The 27396-nt window shown below is 47.9% G+C and overlaps 1 protein-coding gene across 1 annotated transcript in view; it reads left to right on the top strand.

Annotated features, from left to right (window-relative positions):
* LOC124466490 (AT-rich interactive domain-containing protein 1B-like) overlaps positions 1-26691 on the top strand; it is a 117039-nt gene extending 90348 nt beyond the window's left edge. The window contains 14 exon segments of the mRNA XM_047018386.1: positions 3780-4095; positions 11310-11443; positions 12940-13046; positions 13847-14014; positions 16137-16346; positions 16609-16816; positions 20101-20239; positions 20361-20536; positions 21343-21475; positions 21769-21891; positions 21980-22055; positions 22351-23101; positions 23438-23568; positions 23789-26691. Coding sequence (XP_046874342.1) covers positions 3780-4095; positions 11310-11443; positions 12940-13046; positions 13847-14014; positions 16137-16346; positions 16609-16816; positions 20101-20239; positions 20361-20536; positions 21343-21475; positions 21769-21891; positions 21980-22055; positions 22351-23101; positions 23438-23568; positions 23789-25624 — 4508 coding nt within the window. The 3' untranslated portion in view covers positions 25625-26691.
* Positions 26692-27396: the final 705 nt, after the last annotated feature.

The following is a 27396-nucleotide window of genomic DNA, read 5'->3' as shown; positions in this document are numbered from 1 at the left end:
TGGAAAGAGGAATCCACGAAAGAAGTGTCAGAGAGTGCTGTTCTTCTCCCTCTCTCTCTCTCTCTCTCTCTCTCTCTCTCTCTCTCTCTCTCTCTCTCTCTCTCTCTCTCTCTCTCTCTCCTTCTCTCTCTCTCTCTTTCCCTCTCTCTCTGCTCCCTGGTGGATGAGCCCCTCACCAGCAGTAGTAATGGCCTTGCTTTGGACAGCAGTTTCTTGCCCCGCGTGGCTCCGCGACAACGGTGTAATAAGCTTTAAGGAGGAATCAATCCCAGAGTGCCCCCAGGCAGAGTGGATGTTTTTTGGGGGAATAGGAGAGTGTGGAGTATGGAGCCCCGGGGCAGTGCTGGGCATGCTGCTCCACAGGCCTCCTGCTGAGGCAGATGCTGAGGTGGCTGGGGGAGGACCTGGGGCCTCAGGCCCTGGGAGGGTGTGAGAGAGAAGAAGGGAAAGAGAGATGGAGGGATGGAGAGGAGGAAGAGAGGAACCAGGGACCAGAATTCAACGACATCTCCAGAGTAAATTATACAAAGAAAGTGGAGGGGGAGGTGTCACATTCTGAAGGAACACTCATCTTTTCCTGAAACATGTTGCCCTCTCCTGTTTACTGTTGTTCAGAAGCGTGTACAAAGCCAAGGCCAGATATTCTCAATGGCCTCTGCATCTGTAGCACAGAGCCATATCGTTTGTGTTGCATTTCCTACTAAATGGAGTCCACATATTCGCCGGACATTACAACACAGAGGTACTTCAGCTTTTCTTCTTCTTCTACCAAAGCCAGGGATGGGTGTGTCAGCTGTCTGCAGCAGCCAGTCTGCTGAGGAAGCAAAGTTGCTAATCTGCTCGGTCACAGTCCCTCTCTTCCTGCGGGAGTGCGGGGATTAAACACAGCGCGGGAAATGGCGTTGTCGGAATGCGTGACCATGCTTGGAATTTCCATGTAATTGGTAATGCAGCGCAGTTCTGCCCTCGCCTCACTCGGTTGGATATAAATACTACACCTCCCAGAGGCACCGGCTCAGGAAGTAGGTCCAGGCCTCCAGGACGAGGAGCGATAGATGAAAAATGACATCCTACCCTTCTCCCTGTGCGGTGTGCACATCTCTGCAAATGGAAAAGAGAAGTGGATGAAGATGACAATCAGGTGTTTTAACACTACAGGGAAAAGGCCCTGATTCAGGAGCAACGGGCTGTTCAGAGTGGCTGTACACAGTGCTTTAGAACTTAGGAGTCTGACCTCTCTATGCGGCTGGAGGTCTGCACTCAGAATCACCACTAATCTCCCTTGAGGCACTCTGGCACTGCACCTGCCAATCTAGAAAAAAAAAACACATTCACACACTCGAAAGGGAAATCTTACAGCCCACATAAGCTTGTCTCCTCGCCTGTGTAAGCTCCAGTGTCAGATGCCAATAGCCTGTTTGAATGGCTCTGTCAATGAGGCGTGTTAACATTTGATGGCGCTCCCCTCTGGTCACATCTGGTGTGTTGAAACCACCCTCCGCCAGTCCCCGGCTCTCATGGAAACTTCACAGGCGCGTTGTTCTCCTTCTGAGGGACTTCTGAGAGCACAAGATTCCTTCTTTGTGTCCAAATGAGATACAAACAACTCCCCAGGAGCTCTGTGGGCTTCGGCCGAGTCGCAAGAGCCCAGCCAAGAAGAGTCAGGAGAGAGTCAGGAGAGAGTCAGGCCGGACCACTGAGAACACATGGCACCTGGCCAGGACCCGGGTGACTCGAGCCGACAGCTGGCCAGAGAGGGATGAGAAAGGCCGCTGACTTTGGCATTTCCAGCTGCGGCGCATCCAATGGGGCGGAGCGGGAGGAGACCACATGGTCGATTTCCCATGACTGTCCATCGAGTTGCAGAGAATTGGCGAGTGTTTAGAGAGAAAAGGGAATGCTGTGTTAGTGTCTCTCCTCGTAACTGATGTGCGCTCGCACACAAGCTTAGACGTGGATATTGGTAGAAGCTCGCATGCAAGCACCCACGCAAGCACGCACACACAGACACACACACACACAAATTCTTTCCCCTTACTCGTGTTCTTTCATATTATTCTCATGCGTCCTGTCAGAAATATTAATCTATCAAGCATTGCACAGTCAGTCGGTGAACAAGTTTAAGAAAGCTTTATTGCTTGTGGCCGGCCCACAAGGAGACAAAAACATCACACGCCATTGTGCTACAAAGTTTGTCTGGTTCACAAGTCTTCAAGTAAGACTATATATTGGTGAGAAGTCTCCTCCCCTGCATATCACCTGTCAATATGATCGATCCCAGAAACAGAGTGCGCGTGCACGTGGAAACTTACAGAGTTCTCTGACCCTAGGCTTGACCATATGATTGACCATATGATTCACTCAGCACAGATAAGGTTAACACATTTATTGCACCTCTAGCATACTAATGGTCAACCTAGGTCAGTTTGTCTGCGTAAGCCTCGTGTCATCTATAGATCATGTGGGGAGAGGGTTCTCTGCTGGCAAGGAATGCTGAACACAGAATCATTCTTATTACAGGATAACAGTTACATCTTCAATTTTTCCAACAGTCCCCTCCATCTCTGAATGGCTCCTATTTGGCAAGTCACAGATGAGGCCCAAACCCCCTTGACAGGTGTCAACAGTGCTCCCAATCACCACAGACTCCCCAGATATCAAGGTTCTTACATCTAGGTCCCGTAGTAGATTTCATCACAATTTCTGTACAAATTCAACCGAAGCAGTCAAGTTTCATGGGAAAGACTTTTATTTTGATTTAATTTAAATCCCATCTCCTGGGGAGTTTTTTTTCCTGTTGGACTCGCAGGCTTATGTCATGTGGAATGTCTTTCCACTGGAACAGCTTGCGGATACCGAAAGCCATTTCCATTTTTTGAGTCAGTTCCTCGTGTGGAATATTGTCATTCAACTTTCTCCCATTCAGAGATGGAAAACCCTTCAGGTTTAAAGGGACTTGATCCCCTTTTCCAGACATATTCTCAAAGGATTAGACTGGGAGCCCCAACTAAAGCACCCTTAATCAAATCAAAATAAATAGCCCCATTCACAAAAGGGATGCCACATTTTCCATTTCAATTTTTCAGGGATTTGTCCTGGGAGGAGAATCGCTATGGAAAGGGCCACATCCCTGCTGTGATGTGTGTGTGCATGTGTGTGTGTGTCCGTGTGCGTGGGCATGCGTGCACATGTGTGTGTGTGTGTTTGGTAGGAGAAAGAGAAATAGAAACTGTTCTTCTGTACCAGCTGGGGGTGAAGTTGAGGCTGTTTGGAGCCAGAGTGGAGGGGCTTAAGTGTGCCTTAGGATGGCTCGCAGCCTCATGGCTCTGTGGCACTCTGGGGCAGGGAGAAAGCATTTACTCCAGATTAGAATGGCTCTCAAGTGTTTCAGAAACTCAGCCCTAAACCCTGCACGTGTTCCCATGCCCATTCAGCAGCGCTCTCCTGCGCTAACTGCTCAGAAACAGCATCCAATGTCACAGACAACAGCTTCAGTGAAACCCTGCAGTCTCGGTTCGCTTTTATTATAATCATTGCTGCATTACAGCAATTCCACCTTCCTTTACCTCAGTGGACTCAGTGTGCGTTCGATAAACTGTTTCCTCTGATGTCATTGTGGCCTCCCACATGGAGACAGCTTTGTTTCTTTGTTACACTGTATCAGTGTAAAGTGATACTGTATCCTATAGCACCACCGTCAGCTTTTTGTGTATTGTCGAAGTGAAAAAGAACCTGTCTTAAACAAATTCCTTCTTGCTGTTGATGTCTTGCCCTCACAGGTAACTACCCGCGACCCCCCAACTATGGTGGCACCCCCAGTGCCAACTACAGCGTCCCAGGGCCTGGCATGACCAACAGCCTGGGAATGAACGCCAGCAGCCCCATGCACGGCCAGGGACCTGGACAGCCCATGCCCGTGGGCCGCAGCCCTGGGGCAGGGAGCCGGACGTACCCCAACATGGCTCCCAGCTCCCCCAGCATGCCTCAGACAGCCGGCCCAGGAATGGGGCCTCCTCCTCTGGGCAACGCCAACCGCAAGGCCCAGGAGGCAGCGGCCGCCGTCATGCAGGCCGCAGCTAACTCTTCACAGAGCAGGTTTGTGGGACCGCCAGCCCGTTTTCTCTTGTTTTACTTCATAATGTTGTGAATGAGATGACTGTAAACATGTGTCTCACTCTTGGACAACTCTTAGGTGGATAGCGTGGATGTGTGTTTGTGTGTGATCTTGCATCTGTCTGCATATAAGATTAGGCCTTTGTATGTCAGCTTTCAGAGGGACATTGACAGAAAATGAAGATTAATTTAGCAGGAGACCAAATATATGAATCCAATCAGGTTCTTGCACAAAAGGCCTTCTCTTTTGAGGAGGATATATTTGTATCTTCTCTTGAAATAGTCAGATGCTAAAATTATCAAACATGTTGCGTCTGCCATTGAAGTCACTTCAGAGGCTCTTTGCTTTTACTGAGCGTGCTCACACCTCTCACTGTCCATCGGTGTCTGTCTGTCTGTGGGAAGAGCCAGAACATGTTTCTGAGCTGAGACCTTTTCCTGTTGGGCTCCTCTTTGGGAGGAACTGGGCTGAACTGAAACGTTTGTATTAAGTAATACAGTGGCACGTGTATGCCATGTTTAATGTTCTGAAAGACTTCGCTTTTGACACATTGTCAAACCAAAAGAACATCCGTATTTTCTCATAGGAGAGAATTGGCGCAAATATGCATGATCATTTTTGACCTTGTTTTTACTTTATTTACGTAATAACCAAATCATACTGCACTATTTTCACAATCATGTGGAATGTGTTCCTCCTGAAAGGTTTGGAAAGAAGATGCATTAGAATACACTGAAGAGGCATTTACACTAAGATTATTTTGGATTCAGTGTATCTCCCTGTGCTTTTCACTTCATTATGGGATGTGTGTTCCATTGTGTTTGGGCATTGTTACATGTGAGTGCTAGTTAGACTTCAAGGCTAACGCTGTTATGAGCAGTGGAACTGTGTGGGTAATAAACTTCAGCTGAACTCTGGGTGGGGGGGATACATCCACCTATACTAAAGGGATGCTCAAGAAACCAATCAGGGTTCGAACAAACATTTAGTTTACTGTGGCGACACATTTGAATTCCATTAGGAATTGTTTCCGTTTTGTTACAAAGTAAGTCCCAAAAAGACATCGACCTGTTATCTTTTCAATTCATTTTGACCCATTGTGTTTGTCTGCAGTAGGCCACCATGTGCCAGGTCTTTACCCCACCTCCACACCCCACCAGGACCTACTCATCGCCCCATCCCCACATCCATCCCCACCCCTCCTCTCCAACCCCTCCATCCACCGTACAACCACCCTCCCTTCCAGCTCTATGGGTATGACAGATTCTTAACGTGCTTTTCCTCTGGGCTCATCTGATGCATAGCCTTACATATACTTAAACCCTTGAAACCGCCATCGTCCCACCATCATCATCATCCCCTTCATCATCCCCATCATCATCCCTCATCATGTCCCATCCATGACCATTAGGAATCAAGGCTGGTCCTAATGACCTGTTAACGAGGCTGTGAATCAGCCATGGTTGCTGCGTGGCGGGCATCCTGGTTGGCATTTGGAGGCTGGCGTGGCGTGGCGTGCCTGACAGTGTGTGATTAATGGGTGGCGCGAGACCCAGGCTGCAGAGCCACTATGTAAATGATGAAGGAGCATTTAAGAGATGGCTCCACTGTCAATAAGAAGTGGCACAACATGATGCACACTGCTGTGCCAAATCCTGCCTCCTGTCAGTCTGCCTCTACCTTCCTCGCTGCCTCTCCTCCTCGCAGACAGCCAGCCTCTCCACCTCTCTCCTCCTCACAGCAGAGAGACAGACAGAATCCAGGCCGACAGGGAAGACAGAGGTTTATCTTGCCGGCCTCTTTTGCTACTTTACCCCGTCTTCCATAATGCCTCCCTCTTTCGTTGCATGCCTCTCTTTGTCTCCCACCTCACCTGCATCTCTCTCTGCACCCTGTCCACTGTATTTGTCATTGTCCGTGTCTCTCTCCCTCTGCCTGTCTTGAATCTCTCTCCCTCTGCCTGTCTGAGTCTCTCTCCCCCTGCCTGTCTGAGTGTCTCTCCCCCTGCCTGTCTGAGTGTCTCTCTCACTGCCTGTCTGAGTCTCTCTCCCTCTGCCTGTCTGAGTCTCTCTCCCTCTGCCTGTCTGAGTGTCTCTCCCACTGCCTGTCTGAGTCTCTCTCCCCCTGCCTGTCTGAGTCTCTCTCCCACTCTGTTTTTGTTATTCCGTCTTCCGAAACTTGTGTTTTGTTTTCGACCTCTCGGTACACAAAGTGTTTAAACAGCTGAGGGAGATTAGGAGGAAATTGGTTGCAAACGGACAAAGAGTCTTCAACCTGCGTTTACGCTTTCATCGTGGCGATTGCGATCTTTGAGCTACTTGGAGAAACATTTAAAGTAGTTTTGACTGAAAACAAGTGATCAGTAAGTGTCTCGTCGTGGGTTTGGTCTTGGCCCTGGTTCTGCCACAAGGACCTAAGCACAACCAGTTCAGGCTGGTGAGGGTGGGCATATCATCAGCTTTCATCTCTTTCCTCTCTCCGGAGAATGATTAGCTGTCATCCAGAAGATCTCCTCTCCATCTCCTTTTCTTTACTCTTCTCTTACCCTCTCACTACAGTGCACCAGATGCCCCTCTCTCTCCTGACCCAACCATCACCCTGTCCCTGTTTTCCCTCCTCTTCTCTCCCGTCTCTCCTTGCTCTCTCCTCCTCTCCCGTCTCTCCTTGCTCTCTCCTCCTCTCCCGTCTCTCCTTGCTCTCTCCTCCTCTCCTGTCTCTCCTTGCTCTCTCCTCCTCTCCCGTCTCTCCTTGCTCTCTCCTCCTCTCCCGTCTCTCCTTACTCTCTCCTCCTCTCCGGTCTCTCCTTGCTCTCTCCTCCTCTCCTGAGCAGTCTGCTTGGTGGCGCAGTGTCTCTCTGGCCCCCAGACCTCTCCAGCTTCATTACCCTGAGTGAAGAGAATGCCAAAGGACCAGAGCAAGGCCACTTATGATAGCCGTCCTTTGGCAGAAGGGCGAGGCTGTGATTAAATCTTGATAAGTGTGATGTGAGTGTTTCTCCTCAGTCCTCCGAGAGCCTCATTCCGAACGACTGGAATTGTAATCAATATCCTGTCTTCGTTAGCGAATCACAAACTTAGCGATTCTAGGTGCAATTGGTGGTTGTCAGGGAAAAACAATTGTTTTGTTAGTCTTAATTACTGCATGGAAAATGTACAAAGGTTTGGGTTTGGATTGGGGGCACTGTTTGATGCTTTACAGATAATTGGGGAGCATTACAAACTAAGTTGGTGTGTGGGATGTTAAAAAATGTTGGCTTCCAGAGAGGGGAATCAGGAACAAATGCCTTGTTCTGGCTTGGGCTCCTGATGAGAGAATTGGCTTTTTAAAATGACTTTTGGTGCTGCAGGCGACAAGGAAATATTCCTGGAGCTACCGAAAAAACAGGGCGTCGAGAAATAAGCACTTGGTGAAAACGAGCTTCAAAAAACACCAAAATCAAAGGGAGAGACGGTAAAAAAAGAGGAGAGGAAAGGGCGCTCAGGGCCAAATCCTCTGCAAAAAAAGGAAATACATTCTGACCTCCTTAGTAAGTAAATTTACTAAATAAATAAGAGGCGCTTGAATGTAAGGAATCCACGGCGCCCCTGGCATAGTGGCTCCTGGCCTTGGCAGCAGCGGGGAGCAGTAGGCTTTAATAAACGGGCAGAATAAAACCGCTTCTCTCTCTTCTTCATCCTCCCTTCTTCTGTCTCAGTCTGTTTGATGTGTGAAGGGGGGGGGGTCTCAGGATTTAATATGTTAAAAGCTGTCCTTTCATTTGCCTGTTTTATTTTGGGTTTGTTTCTGTTCTTGGCGGTTGAGTCAGGCAGCAGGCTCTGGAGCTGAGACGGAGGAGAAGCCTGCCTCAGAGAGCAGATTGTGCCCATATATAATTCATGCCCTCCAACCGACTACGCCATGCAATTCACCCTCTACCCACCCTTTCTATATCTCTCTCCATCTCCCTTTCTCACTGTGTGTGTCTCTCTCTCTCGCTCTGCCTCTCTCTCACACACACACACACACCGTCAGGGTGATATAGCTGGGTATTGGTCTTCAGGGGTTTAGTAGCCTTACGTCTTGCCTGTGTGAGTATGGCTGTGATGTGCCGGTGTGTCGTTGGCGTGAGAAAAGGGGCCAAACAGACACTCACAGCACCAGTGTCAGAGCCTGTGTGCAGCTGTCCGGCTGTCTGGCACCCGGTAACCATGGCAGCCCCTGGCACCCCCCCCCCTCACTCCTCTCTCCCCCTCTTTTTCTCTCTCTCTTCGGGCGTAGACTGGCCTCCTCCAATGTCCTTCACACATGTGGGCAGAATACTAAGGGCACCAGGAGCGCCCAGCGAGGGCTGGAGGAGGAGGGGAGACTGGCACCATCGGAGGGAGGGAAGGAGAGAATGAAGGGAATAAAAGAGCAAGGGGATCAGGCTAGTGTCACTCAGTTCCATAGAACTGTGATTACAAATCTGTTTGTCTTTGAGGGAGCGATTAGAAAGAGAAGAAAGAGTGCATTTTTCACCCGAGATTTCAAAAGCCTCTGATTTTACTAGCACTGCATGGGATAATCACTCATAATTGTTGTTGAGCAAAAAAAAAAAAAAGGCCTTAGTGATTTTTTCGTGTTTCTCTGCCTGTGTGAAATGACAAAATGTACGACTGATCCAGTCTTAGCACCAATTCAATCTCCGGGAATTGATTTGTAACTTTTTAGAGACCCATCCAGCAGAAGTAGCAAGATCCTTCTCAGAATGTTTATTATCGTGTCCCCCATAGCTCTGGCTCTATCTCCAGGCCACCCCTGACTACACATGAGAGAGAGAAAGAGAGACAGAGACAGAGACAGAGAGAGAGAGAGAGAGAGAGAGAGAGAGAGAGAGAGAGAGAGAGAGAGAGAGAGAGAGAGAGAGAGAGAGAGAGAGAGGAGAAGTGTGTGTGAGAGGCAGTGAGATTGAAAGTGGTGTCTGAGAGGACTCTTGCTGTGCAGAGGGTGTGCGTCCCCCGTCTCCCGCACCATCCCCTAGCTCTGCTCATGCTACTTTGAGTACCTACCCACAGCTTGCATGGGCCCTGAGCTGGAAATATAGCCCCAACCGTCCCCCTGGGACACTCTCTCTCTCCCTCTCTTTCCTACTCTCTCCCATTCTGTCTCTCCCACTCCCCTTCTTTGTCTTTCTGAGTCTCTCTCTCTCTCTAGCTCCCCTTTCTCTCTTCCGATTTTTCTTTCTCTTACTCTTGTTTCTCACCTCTCACAATGTTCTGTTACCCTATGTGGTCTCTCTCACTCCCCTGCTTGCTATAGCTACCTTGTGCTGTTTTCTCCTCCCCCCCTACTGTATTGGCTCTCACTCTTTTCATCACTCTATATATTCTCTCCCCTTCTTTCTATCTCCAACTCCTTCTCTCTCTCTCTCTCCATCTCATTTTTCTCTGCGGCAACAATGTTTTTTTACGTCTCTCCACCACACAAAGGTGCCCGAGAGCAAGATAAATGCGCGGTGGCTTTTTTTTTATGGCAGCACATGCATATATTAAATGTGATTAAACGCTGTGCGTCCCCTCCATCAAGTGTTTCCTAATGGGCTTTTTTATGACATGAATTAGTAATAATGGGCTCGCGCCACAGAACTCCACTGGCTCTCACTGCTGCTGTTGTTGTTTGTGATTTCTTTCAATATTAGATTATTCACATGAAAGCGTCCGCTTACATTTCGAGCGGGGGGGGGGGGGGGGGGCGGGGGCATTTTGGCCGTATAGGAGGTTGTCGTTCTTCTCAACGTGGAGATAAGGACAAAAATAACGTGCTGGGTTTGGTGTGCGCGTGTTTAATGTCTGTGGCTGTGCCAGTGAAACAGGAACCACGTTGGGATTACATATGTATCATCAACCCTAGCTCTATGACTAATTACATCTGTGTGATGAGATTAGCGGGAGGGTTACCAAACCAACCCCCCCTCCCCCTCCCCCCCTCCTTGTTTAGGCTTTATGTGTATCCTTTCCAACTCCTGGTGTTACTGAGATAGAACTGTGTGTACCAACACCACTGCATCTCTCCGTGAGGACGGGGAGTCTCTCAGAGTGACACAAATCTGGGGTGTCTTCAATTTTCCTCAGAGATGAAACAGAGATGAGGCTTATGAGTGGTTGTTGTGCGTCCGGAGTGACAGAGGTTTTGAAGTGACCCTAGAGTAGGAGTGCGTGATGCCTCTGTTGTTGGAACATGGAGAGACTATTTCCTCATCCCTCCAACCCTCCCCTCAGTCCTGCGATGTCCTCTTCACTCCTCTCTGCCTGAATCACTTCAAGGGACTTATCCACCCTGGAGAAGATGATGTGTTTGTGTCTTATTTTCTGCTTTCCTCCCTCTCTCTCTCCCTACTGTACATGTCTTTTAGCTGACCCTCCCTCCCTCTCTTTCTTACTTTCTTTTCTCTCCCCCTATCCACCTCTTACCAGCGTCTCTCTCTGTCTACCTTTCTCTCTCTCTACTCAGTACTTCTCTCCAACCCTCTCCTCCATCTCCCCTTCTCTCCCCCCTCCTCAACCCCCCCCTCCCCCCCGTTCCTCCCATCCCCTCTTATCTGAGTGGATTATCTGGGCCAGCAGGATACGGAGCCCCTCCCAATGGCGTCCATCCTGGCCCTGCTTCTGGCTCCTTACTGTGGTACGGTCCACGTTTTGTGGAGCGCTAAACACCGAGGTGGGAGCTAGTGTTTCTAGCAGGTTGCAGCTAAGCCCCCACTTCTGACGTCCCCGCTGCCCCCACCTCGCGCCGACACGTGATGTGCCCCGGAGAGAGAGAGGCAGGGGGATTGATGTGCAGTGTCGCCATGGCAACAAATAACATGATCCTCTCCAGAAGCACACCTTAATTAGTTAAATTATGACTTTGAGAGGGGGAGGAGGGGGGGCAGGAGAGAAGGATTTGTGAGAGGGAGAGGGATGGGTGGATGGAGAGTGTTTTCCGTTCCACAGCCGCTTGCATGCACGTTAGATTTGAAAGAGATTTCATCTGTACTTAGCCTTCTTTCAATGCAAATGCTACAGTAAGTAAGGGTATGCAGATACAACAACATGGGAAATCAGATCAATTTATTATCAGTATCTCTTTTCTCTTTTCTCTCTCTCCTTTTCTCTCTTTCTCTCTCTCTCTGTCTCTCTCTCTGTCTCTCTGTCTTTCTCTCTGTCTCTCTCTGTCTCTCTATCTCTCTCTCTCTCAGACAGGGCAGCTACCCTGGCCCTGGCGTGAATCAGGCGGGCACCATGGGCTCCGGCGCCCCCTACAGCCAGGCTGTGGGCAACAACACAGGCATGGGCACACCACAGGGCCAGCACTACAGCATACCACCCTCAGGTAACCCCTGGACCATAAGCCCAGAGCATCTCATAACTAGCATTCACCAACACAACACAGAAACATTGTTAGGATATGATGCAAGCCTTCCTTATGTAAACTCACTGTTTACTCTACTAAACACTTTATTATATGACTATAGTCATTTTATCTCTGGTACCCGTCCATAGGCCAGTAGTCAATCACCTCCAATCAGAATGTAAATGAAGTTTCAGAATGAATACAATGTCAAAACATCTGTGCTTGTATTTTTGCTTTCAACAGAGGTGGAGGTAGAGTCAGGAAGGGAGAGATAGAGTGAGGTAGAGAGATAGGGAGAGGTAGAGCAAGTTAGGGAGAGGTAGAGAGAGGTAGACTGAGAGAGGGATTGTTGGGGAGAGGTAGAGAGAGGTAGACTGAGAGAGGGATTGTTGGGGAGAGGTAGAGAGAGGTAGACTGAGAGAGGGATCGTTAGGGAGAGGTAGAGCTGAGATTGAGAACGGTAGGGAGAGGTCGAGTGAGGTAGAGAAAGCTAGGGAGAGGGGACTAAGGCTTGCTGTGAAGTGCGTTATTTATTTTCTCTCCGGTCCGTTTCCTCTTGTTAAGTTGACCTTCCTGAGAACAGTTTAATGTGGTACCCTGCCCTTCATCCTAGCCCATTGTACCAACCTCTCTTTGGATAGAACCTCACTCTGATGAAAAGCCTTTTTTCTGTGTAGCCTTATACAAACTAAATACCAGGTTTGCATGACATTTGGAAGACTTCAAATAAATTAGAGGGCCAAGGATCTTCGAAACCCATCTTTGCTGCCCCTGGGGTTGGTTGAAAAGCTATTAGTTTCACATTGAGTCACGCCAGGGCCTTGAAACAGAAAATAAATGGTTGAACCTTGAATGCATAGAGGTTATGCTGTTTTCTTCAAATTGGATATGCTTTTTATATTTAAAAAGCACTCTTATTATTTTTTCAATTAGAAAAGGAAATTCATTTTTGTGGTACTAAACAGGACAACCAGGGGCTTTTGAAAGCCAACCCCAATTTGGTATTTGAATAAGTGAGCAACTTGGCCATGCACATGCTTTTCATTCAGTAGACCTCTGTCCTTTTTCTGTCCTTTCAATAACTTATTTCACCTTCTTTTTAACCTTCTTTCCCTCATCTTTTGAAAGTTTCTTTTTTGACAACACCCTGTAAGAGTTCTGTTTCTCTCCCAAGATCAAGAGGGAAAAAAAGATCACACTGTCCATTATAATTCCTCACAATAGTTACATACACAATGCCACTGAGTATCTGTAATATAAAAAGAAGGACACATAACCCTCTCAGCCCTTACACAGTGCATGCCTTGATGGAAGTCCTTTCCAATCTCAAATGTAATCGTTTGGCTAACGTCTTTCTGGTTCTAAAAGGGTCTTGAGCAAAAAAACGAACCTGTGTATATGAGCGAACAGTCCCGGTAAATGAACGTGTGGACGTTTCATTGGCTCCTCTCTCCGTCTTCTCTTTGGTTGCTAAGGAGGGACAGGGATGGCTGGGGGTGGGATGATGAACCCAGAGGGAAAGCAGAAAGCAGAACCCAAGGAGGAGAGCAGCCCCCCTTCCAACGAGGCCCAAAAACCTAAGGTACGGCAAACCCCTCGCGTTCTTTCTTTTTTCTTGATTTAATTTGGATCCACTAATGAACCGAGCGGATGTGATTGGCTCACGCTGCACCAACACAGCAGGCAGTGTGGTTTTGTTTTCTTTTGCCATATTTAATGATTTGTTTAACATTTGCAGTTATTAATGTTTCCCTCGCTTTGTTTTTGCCCTCAGCTCTCTTCCTGTGTTGATGTTTTGCCAGCTCAAACTAAAAAGATAGGGGAATCAAACACACAAACACACACACACAGACTCACAGACACACACTGAAATACTCTTTCCATCCCAACACCCCATAATGCTGACTTCTTGTTTCTCCCCAGAATACCGCTCTGCTCAGCTCCTCTGCTCTTTGGCTCTCTCCAATACTCTCCTTTTGTTTTCCTCCCAATCCTCCATATTTTTTGGGGGTGTGTGAATCCTTCTCTCTGCTGATAATAGTAGTAGAGGTTGTTGAATTATTTAAGGCAGTCAAAGCTGGCTGAAAGCGCCCCAGAGCTCCCTAAAGACATGATCTGTCTAAAACAAGGAGAGAAGGAGAGATAGCAAAAAAAATACACAAGTGCACATGGTTTTGCTGACACATACAATCTGTCGTTGAAACGTATATACCTGTTCAGTGTCCTGGAGCAGTTGTCAGCCTCTCCAATGCTTCTTTGTCTCTCTGTTTAACTTGGTTTCTCCCTCTCTCTCTCCCTCTCTCTCCCACTATACTCCTCTCTTCTCCATTCTCTTCCTCCCAATCTTTCTGCCTGACTCCCTCCCTCCTTCCCCCCTCTCAGCTCCAGGACGGCTACACCAGTAGCCAGTGTGTGTCCCAGCCCCCCACCCCCGGTGCCCTGCCTGTGCCCTCGCCCCTGTCTCCCAGCCCTGCCAGCCTGTCCTCCTACCACGGGGACGACAGCGACAGCATTAGCAGCCCTGCATGGCCCAAGACCCCCTCCAGCCCTGTAAGCGTCTCATGCTCCACAGTCCTACTGCCCTCCATGTGTCCTCAGCCTAATACACAGAGAAGGTACAGTGCCCTCCAAAAGTATTGGAACAGTGAGGCCAATTCCTTTATTTTTGCTGTAGACTGAAAACATTTGGGCTTGACATCAAACGATGAATGTGAAACCAGAGATCAACGTTTCAGCTTTTATTTCCAGGTATTTACATCAGGATCTGATGCACAAATTAGAAAATATCACCTTTTTGTTCGAACCCACCCATTTGTCACGTGAGCAAAAGTATTGGAACATATGACTGACAGGTGTGTTTTGTTGCCCAGGTGTGTCCTATTACATACATTATTCAATCAATAAATACCACTGAATGTCTACACTCAGGTTCAGATTGGGTAAGATAGGTTTTGTCTATGCAGACTGTATTCAGAGGTGAAAACAACATGAAAACCGGAGCGCTGTCTTTGGGTGAAAAACAAGCAATTGTGAGTCTTAGAGAAGATGGAAAATCAATCAGAGCCATTGCAGAAACATTGGCCATAGCCAGTACAACCATTTGGAATGTCCTGAAGAAGAAGAAAACTACTGGTGTACTAAGTAACAGACGTCGAACAGGTAGACCAACGAAAACATCAGCAGTTGATGACAGAAACATTGTGAGAGCTGTAAAGAAAGACCCTAAAACAACTGTTAGTGAGATCAGCAACAACCTCCAGATGGCAGGAGTGAAGGTATCACTATCTACTGTTCGCAGAAGACTTAATGAACAAAAGTACAAGGGCTACACCAGAAGATGCAAACCACTCATTAGCAAGAAGAATAGGAAGGCCAGGCTGGAATTTGCCAAAAAGTACAGAGATGAACCTCAAAAATTCTGGGACAAAGTTTTATGGACTGATGAGACAAAGATTAACTTTTACCAAAGTGATGGAAAGGCTAAAGTTTGGAGAAAGAAAGGAACTGCTCATGATCCCAAACACACAAGCTCATCTGTGAAACACGGTGGAGGTAATGTCATGGCTTGGGCTTGCATGGCTTCTTCTAGGACGGGCTCATTAATCTTCATTGAGGATGTAACACATGATGGCAGCAGCAAAATGAACTCGGAAGTCTACAGAAACATTTTGTCTGCCAATTTAAGGAAAGATGCAACCAAACTGATTGGCAGAGCCTTCATCATGCAGCAAGATAACAACCCAAAACACACTGCCAAAACAACAAAGGAGTTCATCAGGGGCAAGAAATGGAAGGTATTAGACTGGCCAAGTCAATCTCCAGACTTAAACCCTATAGAGCATGCATTTTACCTGCTTAAGAGGAGACTGAAGGGAGGAACCCCACAAAACAAACAACAACTGAAAGAGGCTGCAGTGAAAGCCTGGGAAAGCATCAAAAAGGAAGAATGCAAAAGTTTGGTGACGTCAATGGGTCACAGACTTGCTGCAGTTATTGAAAGCAAAGGATTTGCAACTAAATATTAAGTCTTATTCACTTAAATATGTTTTAAGTATATCTGTTCCAATACTTTTGATCACATGACAAATGGGTGGATTCAAACAAAATGTGATATTTTCTTAGTTGTGCATCAGATCCTGATGTAAATACCTGGAAATAAAAGCTGAAACGTTGATCTCTGGTCTCACGTTCATTATTTGATGTCAAGCCCAAATGTTTTCAGTCTACAGCAAAAATAAAGGAATTCGCCTCACTGTTCCAATACTTTTGGAGGGCACTGTAGTTCCACCGTCAGGGCAGTGTCTGAGCCGGGTGGTGGATTGTAGCTTCCTCGTAGCCTTGTTTTCTCATGCTCGGACAGTACTGGATTAGCAGTGTCTAGAGTCAGGGGGCCTAGCCTAATGTCGTGCAATGTAAGGTTTCTGTTGTGTTTTTTTTACTTAGCTAGCATAGCAGTGGAACTGATCCTAATTTTACCGCTTGCCCTTCTTGTATCCCACATGACTCATCCTTTGATTGAATGAAAAAATATGAAGATGCTGGGAGATGTGGGCTAGGTGATGCCAGTAAGCCTGTCTGACACACCCTGCGCTTCCTTCCTTCCTTCCTTCCTTCCTTCCTTCCTTCCTTCCTTCCTTCCTTCCTTCCTTCCTTCCTTCCTTCCTTCCTACAGAAGCCCAACTCCTCCACCATGACCAGCGAGCGAATCACACGGCTGTTTGACATGGGCGGTGAGCCGGAGCGGCGTGGCTGGGTGGAGCGCTACCTGACCTTCATGGAGGAGAGGGGCACACCCATCCCCCACTTGCCCGCTGTGGGCAAGAAGCCCCTGGACCTGTGCAGACTCTATCTGGCCGTCAGGGAGATAGGAGGCCTGGCTATGGTGAGGGAACAGGCCTACAAAGCATAACATCCTCAGCTCAGCAGGCTTCTGAACAAGCAGTTGAGGTGCCCACAGTACAATCTCTTACATCCTACCTCCTACCTCCTACCTCCTACCTCCTACCTCCTACCTCCTACCTCCTACCTCCTACCTCCTACCTCCTACCTCCTACCTCCTACCTCCTATCTCCTACGTCTTATCTCCTACCTCCTATCTCATATCTCCTACCTCCTACCTCCTATCTCCTATCTCCTATCCCCAGGTGAACAAGAGTAAGAAGTGGCGAGAGCTGTCCTCCAGCCTGAGTGTGGGCACGTCCAGCAGCTCTGCCAGCTCCCTGAAGAAGCAGTACATCCAGTACCTGTTTGCCTACGAGTGCAAGGTGGAGCGAGGGGAGGAGCCCCTGGCCGACGCCCACGCCACCGGGGGAGACAACAGGAAGCAGGCCAAGGTGCAGCCACCCTCACCTGGTAAGAAGCAGTACAGCAACCTTACGGAATGGCGTTAACAAGGTTTCCTGTTTTGAAATGGAACTGAAGTTTGTCATGCAAGCAATTCTGTTGGTTGGGTCAGCCCGATGAGACATGCACCATCTTCCTTGCCACCTATGCTAAGTGATTCCAACAGGAGGAAAGCAACTAGCTTGCTAAAATTGTATCAGTTTTTAAGCCTGTAAAACATCAAGCAGGACATGTTTATTTAGTGAGTCCAACCCATAGCTCTCCTTTCCTAGAGTACGGGGATAGGTTGAGAAATCAACTGAACAACAAGCAGAACATACACAAATAAACTAGCATATTCACACAAACACACACATACCCACACCCTCCTTGGATACGCTGCATAGCAATTATCAAGCTCAGATGATATTAACACTTGAGTGTATTTAAATACAGTTATAGCCTGATTTGATTACAATGTCACAAAGGCTAAGTAATATCATCACGGACGATATCATTTATGCTATTTATATGGCAACTTTCTGTGAGGTGGATGTCTCGTTAGGTGTGTGTGTGTGTGTCTTAGCACAATCATGGCGGGCGACTGAGGAGAGCGAGGCGAGGATGTTGCGCCTCTAATTTCGAGCTGAGATGAGAAGAATGACCCTGCCTTTTAAATAGAACACTCACACTTCACCTGGTGAGGCTCCGCTCTGATTGGTTTCCCTGAAGGGGTGGAAGGAGCATCTGCCTTCAACACATACACACGCTAATACAAACTCACACAAACACATACACACGCTCACAGATATAATAGCGTACACGCACACATGCACAAACTCACTTACAAATACAGATGTACACAAACAGGTACACCTACACATACATAGTGTACATGCCCACAAGCACACACTCGCACACACTGAAGCACACATCCCTTTATGCATAGTTCTGCATGTGAGTGTTACTATAGCCTCATGATGGGGGACATTATCGTCTCATCCTCCATTTTGAGGTTCTATTTCCAGAATCATATTTTTATTCCTCCCCTGTTGGGTTTAGAAAACCTCAGAGTTACCAATAGAGTGAAATATAATTGATACTTATAGAGGGGTTTCAGTGCCCGGCATCAAAAGAACGGCAATATCGAAAATAAATACGCACAATTGGGAAGGATCGGTCGATAAAACTGAAGATGTCGTCTTGGAGGTTGTTATGTGTGGCAGGCAGCATTGTGTTTTTTACATACATCTGTCTATTTCCATCTCTCCTTCCATCTATCCTTTCCCTTCTCTGCCCCACTGACTCCATCTATATATAGCTGACAGGTGATGATGTCACCAAGGGAGCTGTCAGGCTGCCAAGAGGTGGAGGGCTGAGAGGGGGAAGGAATCCACCCCCCCCCCCCCCCACACACCCCCACCCCCCCGAGTGTGATTAATGAGGGGTGGAAGCTGGAGTGTAAACAAACATAACCTCCGGTCAACTTTCATTCACAAGCACGTCAGGGAAGCAGAGGGTTGTTTTTGTCAGTGTTTCTCGTCTAGTCCTGGATTATGTCACCGGCTGACACAGACACACGTTAGCCTGCGCACCGACACACTATCACACACACACACACAAACAGGCATGCACACACACACACCCACTAAACTTAAAACACCACTCTCAAGCGTTTTGCTCCAGTGTTCACTTACTCTGTCATTCTCTCTCTCTGTAAATGTAAAGTGGGGGCATCTGGGTTCATGTTGTGTAAGTAATGACCCCTCAAACTGGCCTCTCTTAGCGCTCTGAGTCTGGCTGCCTGTGGTGTGTGACAGAAAGCAGTGCTCTTACCCATCCAGTTACCCCTCCATGTTCCCACCACTTCACACGTGTGTATGTGTGTGCAGACGTGCGTGTGTACTTATGTGTGTGTGTGTGTGGCTGATGGCAGTGGAGCTGAGGGGAAACCCTAAAAGAGGAGAATCCCAAAGACTCTTTGCACCCAATTTCCCCTCTCTCTCTTTCCCCCTCTCCATTGCTCCCTCTTTACCTCTGTACCAAACCTCATATCACCCCTCATTCTCTCTCGCATTCTCCTTCCTCCCTTGCCTCGACGAGGTACTAGCATGGGTTTTGTTAAATTATTCAGATTTATTATGAATTTTTAAAACGTTCTCTTTTTTTCCCCCCCTGTGGAAACATGCAGTGCAGAGAAAGGCCGTGTAGCCTGTATTAGACCACAGCATACTGTACACTAAACGCTCATTAGGCTACACAGTCTCTTTCTAGCTTCTAGAACAATCCGTGTTTTCCTTCAAGCTTCACACGCTTCCCTTTTCCCCTCTTTTCTTTCCTCTCCATGTTGCTTTGTAAGGGTTCTTTGAGTCTTTGCGTCTGTTTCTTCTCTGTCGTAACAGATATTTATTTGATACTTTTATATCGTTGAACTGCTAGAAATCGGAAAGGTTGCTTAACGTCTTAGAAGTGTAACCCCAATTTGTAGCCAGTTGCTGTGCAGGATGTAGGAACACCCTCAGGTCTGTGGCAAACCCATCCTTTCTGACCCACTGTGGTCCTGTGCTCTACTTCTGTATTGTTAAATAGAACATAGAACGTGTGCACACACACACACACTTACACTGATGCCTCAAATAAAGCATTGCCCTCCAGCATAGCCCCCCCCCCCCCCCCACAGTACTAAAGAAAAAAACAACCAGCAAAACACTTTTCAAAAAAGCTGCCAAGTAAAGCTCTCCACTGTGGATGCTCTCCAGTGGGCAACTCCCTCAGAGAAACCCTCGCCTCATCCTCCCCTTCCTCCATTCCTCATCCTCTCTCTTTGCCACTCGTTTGCCTCTTTCCTTCTCAGCGGCCTCCCCGTAGCAGTCCCTCTGTGTGTTTTTGGTACATGCGTGAATATGTGAGCTGCGTGTGTTCCAGATCATCCAGGAGTTTGGAAGTTCTGGGATGGAGTTACCGTAGTTACCGTAGACCTCATAGATATTTGACCTGGTTGTTTCAGCTGATCACACTGTGATCTCATATTGTGTTCTACTACGACAAGTACGTCATCTATTGGCAGTACACACAGGAGTCATGTCCAGGCCAATGTCCCAGGTCTGGATTAATGCAGAGAAAAATCTCAAATAGGAATTGAACTGTCTTCATTTGCAAACGTGCCATAAACCCCTCCTTCTCTACTCTTCTAAATGTACTCTGGTAGGATTAGGAGGTCCACAAAGGGAAAATGTGTTGCTTATTGAGCTGATTGATCTTCTCTCTCTCTCTCTCTCTCTCTTTCTCTCTCTTTCTCTCTGTCTCTCTCTCAGCACATTCTGGCTCCCTCCAGGGCCCCCAGACCCCCCAGTCATCAAGCAGCAGTTCCATGGCGGAGGCCACAGGGGACCTGAAGCCTCCCACCCCTGCAACCACACCCCAGGGTCACATCACCCCTGTGCCGGCCAACAGGTAACCTATGTGTGTGTGTGTGGAGGGGTGGTCTGAAGTCATGTTGATCTCAGCTTCTCCAATAAAACTGACCCTTTCTAAATGTCACCCCCCCCATTTTTTACTTCCTCTATCTCTCTAGGAACAGCGTTGTCAGTGTGCAGGACCCCTTCTCTGAAGTCAGTGACCCGGCCTTCCAAAAGCGCAACTCAGTGCCTCCTTGTGGAGGAGGTCCATACCAGCAGGGCGTCAACATGCCTGACATGATGCTGAGGATGCAGTACGATGCCAAGGACCCTTTTGCTGGCATGAGGAAGAGTGAGTGACCATGGAGCCACGCCACTCTGCAGCCAGAACATCAGTCTAGCAGCTGTGGACAGGACAATAAACACCCTCTCATTTGCATTACTACGTTCAAATCCAGGCCTATTCCATCCATTGCACTCCAATAAACAAATAACATCAGCTCCTAAAAACACATTCTCAGACAAGCTAAATTGAGCCTCCGCCCAGAGCGTCCGGCTGTCCTCCGGACGTTCCCTCTCCGCCGAGCCGGGCTCGTTGTGTGTCCGGTCACGCTGCGTCTCCCAATGTGGACCAGATGTCCGTGTTTTACAGTGGTGGCAAGGGGACATCCAGGCTGTTTGTCACAGCACACTTCCTTTTACAAGTCCCTCTCATGCTGTTGTGGCACAGCCTCTTGTTCCCTGACTTGCAACACTGCTAAATGTTTCAACCAAAAGAACCTCCCTTCTCATAGCATTACACCTGTTTGAGTTGTACAGGATGGTTTGGATATTGAAATGAAGAATGGGTTGTGAATATTAAGACATGCTCTGCAAAACGTGGGTCTTGAGTGAAGAGACCAGATGAGTTAACAGCAAGCAGACTTAACTCACGAAAACAGGCTTAACATTAAGGGAGTATAGAGTACTAGTGCCCCCTGGTGGCTGCAATTGAGTTTCTGAATCTCACACTGCATTGTCTACATATCATGTCGATTTTTTTTAAAGGTATGTTTTGATTGTATCTTTTTTGAAGAGGCTTTGTATTCACATGTCTCTCTCTCTCTCTCTCTCTCTCTCTCTCTCTCTCTCTCTCTCTCTCTCTCTCTCTCTCCTCAGTGGCAGGGGGCGAGCCCTACATGGCAAGCCAGATGCCTGGTGGTGGCATGCAGGAGATGTACGGCAGGCCTGCATCAGGGATGGGCATGGCCCAGTGCTCACAGTACCCCTATGGACCAGGCTACGACAGGAGGTGGGCACAGAGGGCAGGCCAACAGTACACTGCTGTTACAGTACACAGTTCATCTTAGCAATTTTAACTGGCTGGCAGTTTAGCCTGGTACAAGCAATGTTACCTGATTACCCATATTACCTCCTTAGCAATATTACAGGGCTAGCACTATTACCTGGTACAAGCATATTAACTGGTTAGCAATATTAGCTGTTACAACTATTATTACCTGGTTAGCAATATTACCTGGTACAAGTAAAATGACCTGGTTCTTCTGTGTCTCTCCCTGATGTTTGACCTGTTGTGTCCTCCAGACCAGACCATGTCATGGGAATGGAAGGAAACATGGGCCCCCCCGGCAGTCAGAGTAACATGGGACCCTCCAATAGCGAGGGCAGCATGTACTCCTCCAGTAGATACCCCCCCTCCCAGCAGAGGTGAGTGTGCAGTCCCGTACCATGCTGACCCTTATCACAACGTGACACTTGGCTTCAAGCCCCTGACCCCCTGTCGTCTCCTCCCCAGACATGATGGATATGGGCAGCAGTACCCTGGCATGCCCTATGGGATGCACCCCTCAGGGATGTACCCCCAGCAACAGGTGAGGGATGGTCCAGTAGGGGCAGAAATAGAGGATCTGATTGGATGGAATGGAACATAGATACACATAGCTATTCATGTTATGGGGTGGGTATAGCTCAGTGGTAGAGCATTTGGCTTTAAATCAAGTGTTTATTGCCCCCCCTAAATGTCAGTTTGAGTCGTAACTTCTGCCATATGAAACCATTGTTATGATGCAGACTTTTGTGGTTGAGTAAATCATGGTGCACAGATTTGTGGTTGCCACTGTTATTATACGATTGTTATCATAGCTGTGGTTCTGGACGTCTCCCCAGGGCTACAAGCGTCCCATGGAGGGGATGTACGGAGGCCCACCAGGAAAGAGACATGAAGGGGAGATGTATGCCATGCAGTATGCCAACCAGCAGCCCGACATGTACGCCCAGTACAGCTCTGGCTACTCGGGTCCTGAGCGCAGACCCATGCAGAGCCAGTTCCCTTACCCGTACCCTCGAGACCGCCTGCAGGGGCCCCCAGGCCAGCACCCCCAGCACGCCATGATGAGCGGAGGAACCCCCAACAATGTAGTAGATGGCCCTCAGCCTAACATGTGGCCCTCCAGAACAGACATGGGCTACCCCTACCCCAACCGACAGGGGGGGCCATCCCAGATGACCCCCTACGGGCCAATGGGTCGAGGGGACGACCTGGAGGGTAGGATCGGGCAGGAGAGCCAGTGGCACCGCCAGTCTGCTTATATGTCCTCCTCTGGTGGGATGCCACCCATGTCCTCTCGCCAACCCCAGTCACCCTATCAGACATCCCCGTCCATGGCCAATCACCTCCCCCGAGCCCCCAGCCCAGGTGCATTCCAACGCTCTATGGAGGTGCGTATGTCCCCCAACAAAGCGGCCTTTATGTCCTCAATGAAGATGCCTAAGCCGGGGATGCCAGGCTCACAGGGCAATGGGCACATGGGTCAGATCCCTCCCAACCTACGCAGAGACCTCAACTACCCCCTGGGATCTGTGGAGTCCACCATGCCCCTACTCAAGCCACGGCGCAAGATTACCTCCAAGGACACTGGTAAAACAGGAAACCATCCATTTGCTCTAACATTTTGTTGGGAACATCTTACTGCTACTTTGGTTTATTTATTTGTTTATTTATTTGTTTATTTGTGAGGGATAATGCAGCGCACATTATTACATACATAAATTAAAATATGTTGTAGCTGTGTTGCATAAAAGGTTTCTAGCCAATAGGCTCATTTGCAACCCCAGTCCTTGTTTGGTCCAATACACTTAAAATGTCAGATGTCCATGATATTTAAACGTTCTTTTTCATGATTGACCTTCTATCAGTGCAACCGGGAGTGAATGTCTGTTGGTCTGATATTATGATCTTTTCTTCTTTGCCTAGGTACCCCTGAGGCCTGGCGAGTGATGATGTCACTCAAGTCAGGCCTATTGGCTGAGAGTACATGGGCCCTGGACACCATCAACATCCTGCTGTATGACGACAGCACCGTGGCCTCCTTCAACCTCTCCCAGGTAACTTCAAGTTTAAGTTGACCTCAGGGGGAGCAATCAGTTCACCTTTCACCTCTACAGGACTAAAACTGGGCTCACTGTAACCAATACATATACAAGAGAATTCTTAAACTGAAAGATTTACCCACTGGCTCTGACCATTGATGTCAAAGGAATTATTTGGGCTAAAATTAGCTGATGGCTGTCAGAGATGCTACTTAATGTTGTTTTCTTCCTCCAGCTGCCAGGATTCCTGGAACTCATCGTGGAGCATTTCAGACGCTGTCTGATTGAGATGTTTGGTATCCTGGAGGAGTACGAGGTGGGCACCGTGGGTCAGAAGACCCTCCTGGGCCCCGCCGCTGAGCAGGGGGAGGAACCAACCTCTGATATGGAAACAGATGGTGACAGCCAATCAGAGGCTGTGCTCGTGCAGGAGGCGGAGCCGATGGAGGAGCAACCCACTGCGGTCACAGATGAAGCCCCGTCCGTTGTCACAGAGCTGGTCCCTGATGAAATGAAGGAGGTGTCAGATGCTGAGGTGAAGGTAAAGAAGGAAGAGGAAAATGAAGAGGAAGTGGAGAAAGAGAAAGGAGAGGGGGTGAGTGAAAAGGCGGAGGAGGCAAAGGGAGACTCTCTTGAGCAGTCTGAGTCAGAACTGGAGCCTAGGCCTAAGCAGGCCAGCAAGTATGACAAGCTGCCAATCAAGATCCTCCATAAAGACCACCTGATCGAGGATATGTCTGAGCAGCTGGGTCATGTGACCGAGTTCAGCAGTGGACTTCTACACTGGCAAGCCGGTGGAGGCGACTCCACCGCCCACATCCAGACGCATTTTGAACCTAGGGGTGGACAGCCAATCAAAACCCAGGAAGAGTCAGATAAAGAGATTGCGCTGAAAGAGCAGAAAAGCGAGTCAGCGTTAGAAGGAGAGAAGCAGAAAGAGAGAGTCATCACAGCCACCATTGATGACGTGCTCTGTGCCCGACTCGGTGTTCTCTCTGACGGTCACCCCACCCACTCCTCCCCTACCTACCCCTTCAGACTGCTCCCAGACGGGGGTCTGGACCGCATCACCCTCCTGGAGGATGAGCCCCGCTGCCTAGATGAGACCCCTCTCTCCACCTCCCAGCCCTGGCAGGACTCCCTGGCCAAACGCTGCCTCTGCATCTCCAACATCGTCCGCAGTCTCTCCTTCATCCCCGGTAACGACTCCGACATGTCCCGACACCCCAACCTGGTTCTTATTCTGGGGAAGCTCCTCCTGCTGCACCACCAGCATCCCGAGAGGAAGAGGGCGCCACCTAGCTACCAGCGAGAGGAACTGCAGGAGCAGGGATTAGCATTTAGCAAGGATGAGTGGTGGTGGGACTGTCTGTCCCTGCTCAGGGAGAACACTATGGTGACTCTGGCCAACATCTCCGGCCAGTTGGACCTATCTGTTTACCCAGAGAGCATCTGCATGCCCATTCTTGACGGCCTGCTGCACTGGATGGTGTGCCCCTCGGCTGAGGCCCAGGACCCTTTCCCATCCGCGGCGCCCCACTCCCCTCTTACCCCCCAGAGACTGGTGCTGGAGTGCCTGTGCAAGCTGAGCATCCAGGACGCCAACGTGGACCTGTTGCTGGCCACGCCGCCCTTCAGCCGGCAGGAAAAGCTCTTTGCCACGCTGGTGCGCTACGTGGGCCAGAGGAAGAACCAGGTGTACCGTGAGATGGCGGTGGCCGTCCTCTCCAACCTGGCGCAGGGCGAACCTATGGCGGCGCGTGCCATCGCCGTGCAGAAGAGCAGCGTGGGTAACCTGGTGGGGTTCCTGGAGGACGGAGTCAGCGTAGCCCAGTACCAGCACAACCCCCACAGCCTGCTACACATGGGACACCGACCTGTGGAGCCACCCAGCGTCAACATGATGTGCAGAGCTGCCAAGGCTCTGCTGGCCATGGCCAAGGTGGAGGAGAACAAGTCAGAGTTTGTGCTCTATGAAGGCAGGCTACTGGAAATCTCAATCTCCTCTGTGCTCAACTCTAGCGTAGCTGCCATCATTTGCCAAGTACTCTTTCAGTTTGGAAAATTATGACAGGAGGAGAGGTCGGACTTGTATTGATGGACGCTGACAAGTTAATTCTGTGGTTTTATATTTTTTATTTAAGTGAAATGGAAGGAAAAGGTTTGTTTTTATATCATATGAATATATACAAATACAAATATCTATATATATATGTATAGCTCCTGGGCCTCATTTACACTTTGGTTTTGTGATTTGAGAAATGATTTTAATACAGATATTTAATACCTGCTGTCGTTGATATGTTTGATCGAAGACGTCTTTGTTGTTTTGTTTGTTGTAATTTGTTTCACCAAAGCTGTTGGCGGATTTTGGTGCTGATTCTTTTGGTTTCCTTTTCTCTTACAAAAAGGTTTTTTAGATTTATAATCACATATGATATTATCCTGTGTGTTGAGGTTGGTCAAGGAGGGCAGATGTATTTAATTGTGAAACGTTGTACAGTAGGTAGAACTTTTCTTGACACATGTTCTGGAAAAAGATTTTTACACAGAAATGTAAATGTTTCCATTGCTGGAAAAATAAATATGTGCAATAGGACTAGTGCAAGTTGTCCCTTAGAGAGCAACTAAAATATGTGAACCTTTTGAAACACATGCAATGTGTGCTTTTGACCATGGGTAGGCAGTGTTGCCAAGCATCAGCCAAACAGTCCATCACAATTTGACTCACTTTGATGTTAATATCTTTCCTAGTCACTACCTGTGGGTCAACATTTACAAAGAAATCTTGTTTCTTAAGCACTTGCATTATGTTTGTCTTCTTTCCTTTTTTAACTCAAGTCAACACTATGTAAATAGACTGTTGTATATCGGGCACACCTGATTCTGTACTTTCACAATCAAAAGTAGTATCACTACAAAAAAAAAGATGAAACTTCTGATTGATATGGCAAATGCTTTTATTATTGGTAAGATTGGTTATTGTTATTATATGTATTTTATTATTGGAGTCAATATTTGGAAATTGAGGATGTATAGGTATCTGTATGTATGTTCCTGTATGCATTGTATTATAGCTTAAAGCTGATCAAAACAATCGCTTTGGTAAATCACATGTGGAAGTTCCAGGATCAGGGGTCATAGCTGAGGTTACATAGGAATTGTGGACGTATTTCTTTTCTTCTATGTCCTCCGTTATTGTAAATGGGCATATTTTTGAGCCGAGGCAATGTAGTTCAAAAATAAAAAGAAGACACACCACATCCATATGGTCTACTGTTCATTGTGAAATCTGCCCTTTTCCCCTCTCATCCCATTATTTTTCCCAGTTTAATTTTCCTCTGTCACAAATTAATGTACATTGGACATTGTGAAGCACCGGGAGAGTTGTATTGTGTCCGGACAATCTTAGGGTAATAAAGCAAAGTAAAAAAATATATATAATAATAATAAACTTTTATTTTTGGTTTTTCAGTTCACAGAAAGTGCATCATAGGTAGCAATTGTTGTGCTGGGGATAAATGGAATAGCATTTGATTGCAGATCAAGAAATCATAGGTTTGAATCCCTCTCTGGATAACAGCTTTACTCTGGATAAAAGTGATTGCTAAATGAATGCATATTTCAAGTATCATTCCTGCCTCAGCTGAATTCTAAAGCACATTGACTGAAAAGTGACAAAGCTACCCTTCAAACTTACTGTGACCCTGCAGTTGGGGAGAGTTGTCCTTAGTTGAACTATCTCAACCTCAGTCCAATACAGCCACGGTGTTGGGAAATCAGGGAATCTTATAGTTCAGACTACATTATGTGACACATGCCATGCAACTTGTTTATCTGTCT

Source organism: Hypomesus transpacificus, chromosome 3 (assembly GCF_021917145.1).
Source record: "Hypomesus transpacificus isolate Combined female chromosome 3, fHypTra1, whole genome shotgun sequence".
NCBI lineage: Eukaryota > Metazoa > Chordata > Actinopteri > Osmeriformes > Osmeridae > Hypomesus > Hypomesus transpacificus.
Note: the sequence above shows the minus strand (reverse complement) of the source record. Positions and strands in the feature narration are given on the sequence as shown.